Source organism: Trichogramma pretiosum, unplaced genomic scaffold (assembly GCF_000599845.2).
Source record: "Trichogramma pretiosum strain Unisexual culture from Peru unplaced genomic scaffold, Tpre_2.0 scaffold73, whole genome shotgun sequence".
NCBI classification, from domain to species: domain Eukaryota; kingdom Metazoa; phylum Arthropoda; class Insecta; order Hymenoptera; family Trichogrammatidae; genus Trichogramma; species Trichogramma pretiosum.
Window position 1 is genome coordinate 727,049 of NW_019641624.1, and position 13,827 is coordinate 740,875.

At 38.3% G+C, this 13,827-nt stretch overlaps 2 protein-coding genes across 2 annotated transcripts in view; both read left to right on the plus strand.

The window, feature by feature from the left end:
- LOC106659210 overlaps positions 1 to 5,255 on the plus strand; it is a 59,375-nt gene extending 54,120 nt beyond the window's left edge. Inside the window, exon 6 of the mRNA XM_023459022.1 lies at positions 798 to 5,255. Coding sequence (XP_023314790.1) covers positions 798 to 965 — 168 coding nt within the window. The 3' untranslated portion in view covers positions 966 to 5,255. The remainder of the gene's footprint in view (positions 1 to 797) is intronic.
- Positions 5,256 to 9,617: 4,362 nt separating this feature from the next.
- On the plus strand, positions 9,618 to 11,351 carry LOC106659208 (zinc finger protein 525-like). The gene is made up of 2 exons (XM_023459013.1): positions 9,618 to 10,241; positions 10,416 to 11,351. The coding sequence occupies exons 1-2, from the start codon at positions 9,762 to 9,764 to the stop codon at positions 10,965 to 10,967; spliced, it is 1,032 nt and encodes a 343-aa protein (XP_023314781.1). The 5' UTR covers positions 9,618 to 9,761; the 3' UTR covers positions 10,968 to 11,351.
- The last annotated feature ends 2,476 nt before the right edge of the window (positions 11,352 to 13,827 follow it).

Genomic DNA, 13,827 nt, shown 5'->3' on the forward strand with positions numbered 1-13,827 from the left:
TTTATCCTTTGCAAAAAGAAGCAAATGAAAAAAGAAAAAATTTAGAAGCTCGTTCGAGCGTGTGTCATATCCGCTCGCGCGACGGAAAGTCATTATTCTAATAGATATCGCGTGAACAGCAGCGGCTCTTTTCGAACATGTTATACTTGCCTCTTACGCGCGTGGCATAAAAGTGAAAGAATCTTCTCTACAGCTCCTTTTCTCTCTCTTTCCCCCTATATACATACAATATAACGAGCTTCTGTATTCAGAAGCGCCTGCTTATACAGCTATACGTAATACGGTGTGCAGCACCCACGCAAGGGGGGCGTTAACGCCCTTCTGCAGCAGACTCGATGCAATCTCTCTCTCTCTCTCTCGCCTCAGGGGGGGGGGGGGNTACACGCTCTTATCGTTAGTCCACTCGAAATTTCCCTTGTATCGGCTCTCTCTCTCTCTCTCTCTCTCACTTGCGTACCTCTCCGAGTTATGGATAATAGGGTGTGCTGCTGCTGCGTTCGGGAAGTTCGCTGCCATTCACTGCACTGTGTGTGTGTGCGCTTTATACGATCCCGAGAGCGTTTAATGGGTCAAGCGAGACTCGATTACACGGCTGCTGCTGCTGCTGCTGCTGCTGCTCCTGTGGCTTGTCCCCGTATCCTAGAACGCGCATAGTAACCCCATTGACCATTGTTATACACGCACATATACTCACACGTACACGTATCTTATCTATACCTCTCTATATAGCCCATGAGAGAATTGATTTTGCACGCTCTATATAATCTTCGTCGTTCTTTTGTGTTCTCACGGCGCAGCTGTTCCTGACGTCCAACGTCTCGTCGAGCGACTTCAACATGGGCTACAGCATGACCGGCACTCTGGAGCGCGGCTGCAAGAAGACCAACACCTTCCAGATGACGCACTTCGCCGTGATCAGGCGGCGCGACTACGAGAAAGCCTACGAGGACCCGAGCCCGACCTAGTGCTACTGCTGCCCGTCCACGCCTCCGCCGCCGCCGACCCGATGATGATTACGTTATACACCTATACGAGGTCGTCGTTTACGATTTCGTGAAAATTGCAACGAAAGACTATACCGAAATGAAATTTAAAAAAAATGAATGAACGAACGAAGCGAGAGATAAAGGAGACGCGTACACGTTTGTGATTACACAATTTTATTCGATTACTTTTCTTTTATTTTGGCGTAGCGCGCGGTGGCTGCGGCCTCGAAGCGTATACGTAGTATGGATTAATAATGCGCGCGCTAACCGATCGACTGTGTGTGCTCTGTACGTGAAATGGGGGAAAAAATAATGTTTTTTTTTTTTTTTTTTATACTTCGTTCCATACATCCGAGTCGCGTACAACAAGGGGTAAAATTAACTTTTTCTTTTCGCGCGAGCGAGCGAGCGACGTTGAATTACAAAAATCCCCCATTCGATTATACTCTCTCTCTCTCTCTCTCTCTCTCTCTCTCTCTCTCGCATTGTTCAAACATGTTGATTGTGCGTGAAAACGAGTTTTCCGCGCGCGCGAGTATAAGCGAGCGCGTGTATAATAACGATTGGTAATCGGATTATTGTTCGCCGTCCTATATATCTATAGATATATATATTGTATTATTAAAGCGCCTCGTGTGCACGCGCGTATGTCCGTGAGTCTGTGTGCGTCTGTGTGTGTGTGTGTGGGTCTACGTGTGCTACCTGACTGCAATTTATTGATAAAAACTGAGAGCGTGTTTTTTTTTTTTTTTTTTCATCAGAGATTTACAAAGCTTCGAAATATGAATGGCCGCACGCGAGCAAGCGAACTCGACAATGTACAGGAGAAATGAACAAATAGCCAACACCGGCGCGAGAGAGCTCTCGCAATTTCGCCCAGGCGAGATCTCGCGTCTACTTTTTTTTTCGTTTCTCTTTTTGTTTTCATTATAATTCTATATTTTCTTTTTTTGGCTTTTTGTAATTTTTTACGACTGTTGTGGAGGAATTGTACATTGATACGAGGCGAAGGTCTGATTTCCTTCTTTATGAATTCATGTTCCTGGTAGAAATGCTCAACGTTAATTACCTGATGACCGAGAAATTACCGTTTACTTTCATTTAAAGTATCATTGATCTATTGATCTGCAAGAGGCAAAGTATAAAATGATTGTTCAAAAAAAGTGTGATTATTAAAAATGGATCATAAAATGTATAGCATTTTTATCAGGATGTTTGCCAAGACAAACAAAAAATGATAATAACGGCCATTATTATGTATCATACCAAAATCACTTGTGTATTCTGTCGCATCTAAATGAAAAAGGCGGAGGCACCCCGTGACAGACCAAAACGTCCATTATAGCTTTAAAAAATTTAAGAAGAGAAAAAAAAGTAAATTAACGAGCGGAAAAACTACGAACGTAATCGTATAGATCTTCGTGTCGGATTTATGCGACGCGATTATTTAAGAATGAATAATAAAAATATGAATTAATAATTATAGTAAGAGAAAGAGAAAGGAAAAATTGTATAATCAAAGGAGCGCAAAGCTATTACACAAAGGGTAAATTTCGGGATTTATCCTGCGATTCTTTACCAAAGTATTAGATCATAAGATATATATATTTCAAGAAAAATAAATTATTGTGCATAATTATAAAGTTTAAGTACATCGAAGCATGATCGATGTAATCCGGAAACGGAAACGAGCGAAAAAACTCGTTGAAAAAAAAAAGCGACAAAGATATTCATTCCTGTGTACATTTCAAATATATTGCAATTTTTTCCTATAAAAACGCCGTATATATATTACAATGCGTACTTAATTATCATCGTGAAACTTTCGATTACAAAATCGTGCGATTTATGCAATTATACTACGTGTGCACATAAACGTTGAACGAATTTTTTTGCTCTCGCGCGCGCACGCTGCAGGATCAAATTTTAAAATATATTGTACATTTCTCGAAATAGTCTGCGCATCGCGTGATATACGGTTGTAATATATAAAAATATCTATGTACGAAGACCGATTTATTTTTGCTACGATGTAGAAAACAAACCAAAAAAAAACCAAACGAACAAAATATAAACGACTCTGTAGTTGGGTTTTTTCTCTATTTTTTAAAAGTAAGACGAAAACTGCCATACTTTTTGTACGAATTAGCATCCTTCCCTTGAGTAGCCAAATTTTTCTTTCTTTTTTGTTTTTTTGTTAATATCATTGTTCAACGATAATTACAAAATTAAATGTGAGGTACAACGACTTTGTCTAAAGTCATTTCAGGCAGTGACTTGGTGCAATATATATTTACATTAATATATACATCGGGCACGATGCAAACGTACACTCGTGTGTACGTGTGCGCGCGCTTAGATGAAATTGAATTAAAATATGCAAAATCAAAGCTTAGTCCAGGTTCTGGCGCAAAAATATATATACGATATACGTGTCTGTATGTAAATCAAGTCGGGTAGTGCAATCGTTTTTTTACCTGCATTAATTCAGCATAACTAAGTAACGGCGTAGGCGAAATAATCGATGTGTTATGAAAATTTCAAATCGGACTCGATATCTATTTTTTGTGCGAGTATAAAAATTACGGATGCTTTTTTTTTTGCGCGCGAAACAGGGTCAACACCGAGAGAAATAGTTGAAAAATTCACTCGTCAAGCCGAGCGAGGCTCAGCCGCGCGCTCGCGTCGCGCGATCGAATCCCTCGCCGGACAGAAACGTCGAATGACTAATATAAATTGCATATTGATAGAAAAAAGGTCAGACGCCCGATTAATTTTCCTCGAATCGATCGCGGAGCTAGTTTTTTAATCGTTAATTGTCGAAGTGCAACAAAGAAAAAAAAAATAAAGAAAAATTACTTAGTCGCTTGTCGCTGTAGAAAACGTAACCGTAAGTGATGTTAAACAAATTATCATTCGAATGAGATAAATGAAAAACAAAAAATATACCTTGACCGAGCTATAATTCGATTAGATTAGGACAAAAAACGTCTCTTCTCGCGATCCTCTTCGCGATTCTTAATCGACGCACGTACAATTGTATTAAGCCTCTAATTATCCTATACATATGCTGGAAGCGAAAATAAAAAACCACTAAAAGTTAAACGAAAATTTTAAATGAAAAAAAATCTATTATAGAAAAATGAATCTATTAAGATGAAGTATATTGAAAAATAAAACACGTCCGATATCACGGTCCCTCCTAACAACTTAGCCGGTAGCTTGTATACAGGCCCTTTGCACGACGATGCACGCTTTCTTCGACGACGCGACGCAATGTGCCGATTGTCGCGATTTTTTGAATTAATAAAAAAAGTAAAAACCGCGACACGACGCGCATTTCGTTCGTCGGCTGCACGCGGGTCTCTATATGGAATAGTCACTGTTTTTAAACTTATGTACTTGTAAGCATCTATTCGATCGAGTGCACAATCGTACATCTGTGTGTCTGTACTTTTTTTTTTCGTTGTTTTCCCTGCGATTCTAATGTTTCTTATTTTCTAGCCAAATGGATGCGGTACTCCGTTATACCCGTTTAAAAGCTCAACAGTTCTCGAGCTCCTCGATCGTTCGGGGAGCTCCGAGGAGCGCACGAGAATAGAAATGGGCAGCTATATAACAGTGAAACGAAAAAAAAACAAAGGAAAAAAAGGGAAAAAGTCGGAAGATTCACGAGAGGAGACAAGATGTGCGATTGTGTTCCTTGACGTTAGACAGTCGTGTATAGTTATATCTATATGTGTAACGTAGGGTAGATCGTAGAAGAAGGTATAAAAATCGATGTCGCGCGTTCGTCGCCCTACGAGGTCGGATACTTTTCGAATTCAGACAAATCCTTGTTTGACATTTTTTTCTCTCTGTCTCTCTCTCTTTTTTAGCCTCTACCCGTCCCCTCTATTTTTTACATCGTCGTAGTACGAAATCGTTTAGTGCTTTACAAATACGCCTGTAAGTACGTACGGCTTTCTATACCCTCCTCTTTTTGTTCTTCAAAACATTTTTGACTCGATGTCTATGTAGTTATAAGTAGAATAACAGGGAGACTTTTCTTTGAAAAAAATAAGAAATAATGAATTTTCTTCTCAATATATAAATGTGAATTACCGTATAAATTATAAGAGCAGATCTTAAAAAGAAACAAGTACGAATCTAAAATTTCGTATTCAAAGCTATGGCTGTGATTTCTATATAATTAATAATCAGTACAGTTCGTATTGTCCTGCAGAAACGACACTACTCGTTAAATAAAATTCATAGAAATATAACAAAAAAAAAACTATCGTGTAACATTAATTACGGTGTGTATAGGTAAATAATCGAACAGTTTCGTATATTATACTATACGTAAGAGATAATTTTTTGATCAAAACCCAAAATAAAAAAAAAAGTGAAAATACATAAATGTCTTTTGATCGTTGGCTGTACTTGCATCGATGTATATCGTACAAAGTAAGACGATTTTTCCTTTTTGTTTTCCTCTTTTTTATCCTTCGCGCTTACGTATTATGACGTGCTCACGTTTACGCTCTTTCTCACTTTTACGATACATGTAGTTCCGTTGCGTTCCTTTCGTGTAATAGCACTCGCTGTACGTGCCATTGTTACCATTGTCCACCCAGCCCTCCACCCTCAAAGTACTCGTGCCAAATATTTTTATAATGTACATTTAAATGTATCATATTATGGTATACGACATGTGTTTTTGTGAAATAATCGAGACGAGCGATTTTTTGATATCGATTAAAATTTAGTCTCTGGGCCTGTTCTTTGTTTTCGCAATATGTACGCGTCTTACGTGAATTGTAAAATACAAATTTATACACATACACCAAGTACACCAAAGAGTCGACTTTTGCGTTACAATTACAAAAAGATGGTATTTACAATGTATTGTGATAGATGATAAGATGCAAATTTTTGTTTTGTAAGATAAAAAAAAATACAAACATAATGAGAAAGATCAAGGTCGCCCAATACTTTCAATCAAAGTTGTAAATAGTTCTTAAGATAATGTATGAATGCTTCGCCGCATAATTGCGTATAATGTACTAAAAAAACGAACGATTTTTCTGTCTTGAGACTTCGATAAGTTATATTGTGACGATGTATTCGAGTGTAAGAAACATTTTTATAAATTTTGTCACCTCAAATGAGTTTTTTACTAGTTTTTCGCTAGAATTCAATCGAAGTGTGTATCGAGAAATAAAAATGTATCGCGTTCGAAGTTTATATTCAGTCTCTATACGTCGATTCTGTTGTTTCCTTCGTTGTTTCGTTTCGAAATAAATATGTGTAAATCTATAATGTCGTAACGAAAAACAAAAATAAAAATGCCAAAAATAAATGTTACATTTACGCCAAATAAAGCGCAGCTAGTTTTTATTCAAGCCCTACAGCAAACCTCTCCTTAACGAGCACGAATCCGTACATTTAACGCTCGCGTTAATAAGTACAACTACAAGCCCGCCCAACGAGTTAAATACGCGTTGAAACTCGTGCGGCGCGCGTCAAAAAGTCAAGCGCGCTTGAAACCAAAACTACTGTAGTACTTTTGCTACTGCCGCTGCTGCCGAGAGTGCTCGGTCGCGGGGGGCAATTGTCACGTTTCTAAAGTTGCACCTTCCGCGCGCGCGTATATATGCGTTGTATTCTTCATCCGACCCCCATCCAAAGCTGCGGCAGCTCTCGAGGCTTTCCACCTTTCGCGAGCAATGTGTGTGGCGCCGGCGAAATTCGTTTAACACCTCGACGAGCACTGAGCACGCGCGCGCGCAAATATATATATGCTCTACGTTGCCCGACTCTCTCTCTGTCTCTCGCCTCGAATCCTTTTGATATAAGACAAACTCGGCTCGTAACAATGAAAAGGGAAGAGAGAGAGAGAGAGAGAGAAAACGAGCGCGAACTTATACATACAAATTTTGTATGTGTGCGTGCGTACGAAATTCAGCGGGAAATTATAACTTTAACTTTGCAAGAAACTTTGACGACGACGAGAACGATGACGATGACAACGACGAAGAAGAGGAAGAAGATGAGGGCTTGCAATGGCGCGGTATATCGTTGCCTCGCTCGCGTCCTTGCGCTTTACCGAGCTCGAGCTCTCTCGGGCGCATTGATATGGCTTGGGTACATAAGAATTTTCTGCCGCTGCTGCTGCTGCTGCTTCCGGGACGATGTTTCAAAAGGACTCGACTTTATTCTCGCTCGTCTTGGAATGTGATCATTATGTTGAAGATAGAGAAGCCATGTCGATGCCGCTGCATTGTATAAATATAATATATTTGAAAAGTTTAATAAGCATGAAATTGAGGTATGCGATGGAAGATACTCTTATCGTCAAGTTTATTTTTTACAAGCTTTTTGAATTTCTTCTTTCCAAGTATAATTTTATGATTTATTTGAGGTCATTGATTCATAGCTTAAAAAATCGATGCTCTAAATGTTTTCTTTATTATCAATAAGTCATGTTTTGCTCTATCGGTGACAAAAAATGTATTTTAATATTAACCCTTTAACGCCTGAAATGACCATTTTTGGACAACATTTATAGCGATGAATAACACCGACTAGAAATTGTTTGAAAAAATTTTCAGACATCATTTCTCGCGTAAAATTTAATGTACTTTTCGAATCCGGGGTCAGAATCTAGAAAAAATTATTAAATAAAAAAGTTTTAAAAATAAAGATTATCGAATTCTTTTAGCAATGTCCACTTTATTCATATCTGTTGAAGATGGTATTTTTTTCAAGGCGAACGTCATAGATTATAGATTAGGTAGCGGTTGATTGAATATTCATGATCGATATAGTGTGAATTCCACGTATCCAGGAAAGTAACTGATAAATGTAACGACATGATCACGAAACGGCTGTAAGCCAAGACAACATAAATTGTATAATTTATTTGAAATAATTATCATTAACTCACTATACGGTTGTCCCTGGAAAACACTCAACCCATCAACTCTTAGAATTATTAAAATTTTGAAAAGTTTTTAAAATACTTTACATACAAGTTTAGTGAAATTATGTTAATTGTAAGTTTGCAAGCGAGATTTGGGAGTCATTTGAAAAATAAAATAACTTACTCATAGATTATGGAAACTTTTAGTTTATTTGATTGGACGAGTTGCACAATTAAATTCGTTAGAACCCGAGTCGTGGACAGTCGACTACTTCTAATAATTTTATACGACGATTACAGCAGTTATCGTCGAGATCGTTAGATAGTAATCGTCTTGACGCTAACACTATATCGAGACCTATTTACCACGTGGACGGGAATAGTCACTTAGCTCCGATAATTTTATGCAACTATTACAGCGTCTGACGTTGAGACCGTTAGATAATTATCATTTTTCTGTTCACTCTTTTTGTCCATTCGTTAGAACCCGAGTTGTGGACAGACGACTACTTCTAATAATTTTATACGACGATTACAGAGGTTATCGCAGAGATCGTTTGATAGTTATCGCCTTGACGTTAACACTATATTGAGACCTATTTACCACGTGGACGGGAATAGTCACTTAGCTCTGATAATTTTATGCCACTATTACAGCGTCTGACGTTGAGACCGTTAGATAATTATCATTTTTTTGTTCAATCTTTCTGTCCATTCGTTAAAACCCGAGTTGAGGACAGTCGACTACTTCCGATATTTTTATACGACGATTACAGCAGTTATCGTCGAGATCGCTAGATAGTAATCGTCTTGACGCTAACACTATATCGAGACCTATTTACCACGTGGACGGGAATAGTCACTTAGCTCTGATAATTTTATGCGACCATTACAGCGTCTGACGTTGAGACCGTTAGATAATTATCATTTTTTTGTTCAATCTTTCTGTCCATTCGTTAAAACCCGAGTTGAGGACAGTCGACTACTTCCGATATTTTTATACGACGATTACAGCAGTTATCGTCGAGATCGCTAGATAGTAATCGTCTTGACGCTAACACTATATCGAGACCTATTTACCACGTGGACGGGAATAGTTACTTAGCTCTGATAATTTTATGCGACCATTACAGCGTCTGACGTTGAGACCGTTAGATAATTATCATTTTCCGTTCACTCTTTCTGCTCATTCGTTAGAACCCGAGTTGTGGACAGACGCCTAATTTCTCGGGATTCTCAAGCTTTGTTATTGTCTCGAGCTACCATCAGAACAGTACTTCTACGCACAAGCGAGAATATCTGCCGGACATATTGACGGAGCGAGAATACGTCTTTTCGTATGCACAATACACGAATGGCCACGACACAGCTCTATGCATCGTCGTTGCAATAATTACTTTCGTATCTAATCTGCACCGCGTAAATTTCAATATGAGCATTAAATCATCGTATGAAAGTAGAATATTATGCAATAAAAATGTAACAATTTGACTCTTAGATTTTAATGAATCAAAAGAGAAAGTGGAGTGTAAAGATGGAAGGGGAAAAGTCACATACTAATGAAATCAAATATATTCCGAGGAGTATTGAGGTAAACTAAACTTTTTCAGTGAACGACACGACATAATTGTTAATTCTGACTTTTAATATAAACAAAAACAAATACTTGTTACAAACGAAAACATAAGTATGATATTTTTGAGTCAGTTATTGAAAGTTAGTAGTGAAATGTATATTTCAAATTAGTAATTTTGACTTTTAACCCGACGGTCACATTCCTCAGTTGTGTAAGTTATCTATAACTAATCATCAGTTGTGAAACTAAACGTTGTAAAACATTCAAGTGAGATCATCGAAGAACAACAACAATGGATAGGACCAAAGAAAATAATTATACCAGCGACTTACGACCAAAAACATTCGAAAGAGAGGATAATTCGGCTACACATATAAAATCAGTTCGCCAAGGACGAAAAAATTATGTACACGATGTAAGCAAACAAACATTTGCGAAAGTATTAGATGTAAAGCATCATAACAAAATTGTTCATAAAGAAAAAAAAAACTACGCATGTGACGTATGTCGAAGAATATTTATTTCTGGGAAAAATTTAGCGAGACATTATAAGACTGTTCACGAAAAGAGAAAAAACTACGTTTGTGACGTGTGCCACAAAGCGCATACACGTTTGTACGCATTGAAGGAACACCAAAAATCGGTTCATGAAGGACGAAGAGACTACGAATGCGACGTGTGCCAAAAAGTATTTGCATATCACAAAGGCTTGATGAGGCATAAAAAAATTCACAAAAGACAAAAGGATTACCAATGTGATGTGTGCCAAAAAGTATTTTTGCGTTCGGATCACTTGAAACAACATCAAAAAACAGTTCATTATAGACAAAAAGACTACATTTGCGATGTATGCCATCAATCGTTTACGCAGAAGTTTAACTTGATAGTGCACCAAAGAAATGTTCACGAAGGACGGAGAGACTACCAATGTGATATGTGCAAAAAAACGTTTGCATTGAAAAATTACTTAAAACTTCATACTAAAGCAGTTCATGAAGGACGGAAAGACTACGAGTGCGATGTGTGCCAACGAACATTTACGCAGAAGGTCAGTTTGATGAGACACGAGCGAACAGTTCACGAAGGACGAAGGGACTACGAATGCGATGTGTGCAAAAAAACGTTTAAAAGAAGAATGTCCTTGACAATTCATCAAAAAAGAATTCATGGAAGCCAAAAAGCGTGTGGAACCAATCAGCATTTGGCAGATCATCGTGGAATAGTTCACGAAGGTCAAAAGGGCTATGAATGCAACGCGAGTCAGGAGGAAGTATTTCCAGATCAGAGCAACGCGAAGAAACATAAAAAAATAGTTCATGAAGAACAAATAAAATATGTTCCAGATGTAGGTACGGCTATAAATAGCTTGTCTAACCACAAAGTAACTGATGACAACGAAGAAAATTACTTCGAATTACATAATGTATTTCGAAAAAAGTTTTATAAAGGCCAAAAGGGCTATGTCAGCGATGTTATGTTAACAAGCAATGAGTCTTAATTTAAAGTTCTTGTTTGAGGAATGCTAAACGTCAAAATTCATTCAAATATAGAGACGAAATTCGATCACTTTCACGGTATTATGCTGTCATCGAATGCACATACGTTTTATTTTATTTTTTTACTGTATTTATAACTTAAATAATCATTTTGCCCATTTTGAGTTTATATCTAAATTCTAAACAGCGATGAATTCTTTAATATGTAAATATCGATACGTGACGTTTATAGTGTAAATGCATAAACTGTGGCACAAAATGTAAATGTAAGTCAGATTTTTAACTCACTAATGCGCGTCAGTGCACCAGAAAATGTGTAAATGTGCCTCACGCAATTAAAATTCAAGTATAAATGTTTTCTAATAAATAAAAATATATTCATAAGATATGTTTCATACACCCCACATGGTTTTTTTATTCCTCTAATTTTTTATCAAATCTCTTTTTTTAATTCTTTTATTTTACTAATTCAAGATAGCTTATATTATGTTTTGAAATTCCGAAACGATAATTTTGATAATATTTTAGATGTTATGCATTATTTATTTTCAAACATGAATACCATCCAGTGGGAATCCTCTATTTTTGCTACTTTTCAAGCAATCTTTCATTCGAAACAATGCAAAAATGAATATGAATAAGTTGAGACTGCCTAATTTTATCATTTTTTCAACATATAAAAGAATCGTATTACTCCGAGACTTACATTATACTTACACGGGGAGAGAAACAACAAGAGCTCTGTAGGTGGCGTCCAGTCAAACAATTCAGAGAGTAGTCACGACGAGAGTTCAGACGATGAACGGAAAAAGATAGAAGAAGAGCAAATCTAAGATCGCGAGAGGGCCGAGCAGCAACGGCAAAATCGAGAAAGAGTAGTAAAGAGATATTCGATGACTATCAACGTAGGTTGACCGAGAAAGAACCATTATGTCTGATACAACATTGTCATCCACAATGAAATTCGTGTTGCGACATATTTGAACCGTTAGTGTTGTCTATCCACAATGCACCACAAGTAATTATTATGATAAAAAAAACTACTTTCCCCTGTTTTGATATACGATATTAAGGATTAGTAAAAATTTGGTCGGTAACAGTGCTAATTACTTTGGACCCATAATTTTTTAACCCTTCTATTTTTTCCGTTTATTCGTTTCAGCATGAGCGACTTAAAGTGACGCGAAACGAGCTCTTGAGACTTTTAATTCGCCACAACACATGATGAAAGCTACGATGAACCTATTGTATAAACATGAATTTTACTTATCGCTCTTAACGAAGGAGCGCAATTCCCGGGTTCGTGAATCAGCGCTTTCGTCTTGCCGTCGTACGGTCGATGGTTCAACTAGTCACCGTTAGGTGGCGTCGACTCAGATCGTCGCTCGCGCAGTAAAATAAGACTAGTTCTAGGCAATTAAGAGAGTCGATCATAATGATTTCTAGGTAAGGTAAGGAGCGAAAACCCCGGGTTCGTGAATCAGCTCTCTCTCTCTTTCTCAGACGCAGAAATAGCAACCAAAGTGATTTTTCTCTCCAGGCTTTCAAAGCTACTCCGCACGGCTTAGCTACGAGCTATACGTACGTACCTTGATACATAATTATTTCTTCTGCGCTTTGTAAAATTAATTTCACCGAGGGGAGAGCCAAAGCTAATAAAACGAGCCGTAATGGCTTGTAATCGACTTACGCGCTGGCAAAAAGATTTCGTGCGCTCGCGAACCTCTTCCACCTGCTATCCGCACCAACTGATGCAGGCACAATTCGAGGCTCTTGGCGCGAGCGTGCCATGCATAATCCAACTCAAAGGGTCATTAGGCGCATCCGCTGCGCACAATTAGTTCGAAAACACATTCTGAAGGCATTAATTCAAGGACTTACGACTCTTGACGAGACCCAACATCGTTATATATATATGTTGATGTATATTTGTGCCTGTGTGTGAGTGTGTGCAAGCCGTTGTCGACTGCGCTTGTTTACATATTTATATCTATATAGTATGTATCATCCTTGGCAAACGGTTTTCGCCAAAGCACCGCGAAATCGATTTTACCGTCTCTCTCTCTCTCTCTCTCTCTACATACCGTCCGCGTATACGACTTTGACTTCTATTTCGTTTGTCGACTAGTCGGGCTACGTATATAGATATATATCTGTTCATGCGACTTCAAAGCTTTTCCCCGGGCTGAGCTCTCGCCCAAGAGAAGAGTGACTTTAAACCGATGCGCTGCTCGTCTCTCTCTCTCTCTCTCTCTCTCTCTCTCTCTCTCTCTTCGAATCGACTTGCGCCGCGTCGCTGTGTATTAGCACTCGATTCTCACGCGCCCGCACAAAATGCGTCGCTCCGAGTGCGCTTCTAGAGATAGAGAGAGAAAGAGAGAAAGCTGTAGACCTTTTCGAATTGCAATGTTTATTACGTTCGCTCGGCCGCGAGAATCAAGCTCCCTGGGTTGCTTCTCTTTGTTCCTTTTGCCAATTCGACGCTGAATACACGCGTCTACGGGCATGCGCATGTAACTGGCACACAGCCGGACGCTCGCAAGCCGTTTTATCATATTTTTGAAAGGGGGAAAAATGTACTAAAAATCTCAACAAAGAAAAATTTTTTTTTCATTGACTTATTCGATCGGTTTTTTTCTCAGCTTTCCAATGCCGTGATCAAAATTTAAAAATTTCAACGCGAGATACAGCCTATTTAGTACCGATGCTTTCATGATTATTTTATTAAAATTGAATAAAACATGTTACGATATAGGTAATTATCCTCGCGTAACCGAACTTGTAGGCTACGTGCGAGTGCGCGAGGCCCGACTTCGCGCCCACGTAGTTCGCCTCGAACTTTTTGTAGATCACGAAGAGCTC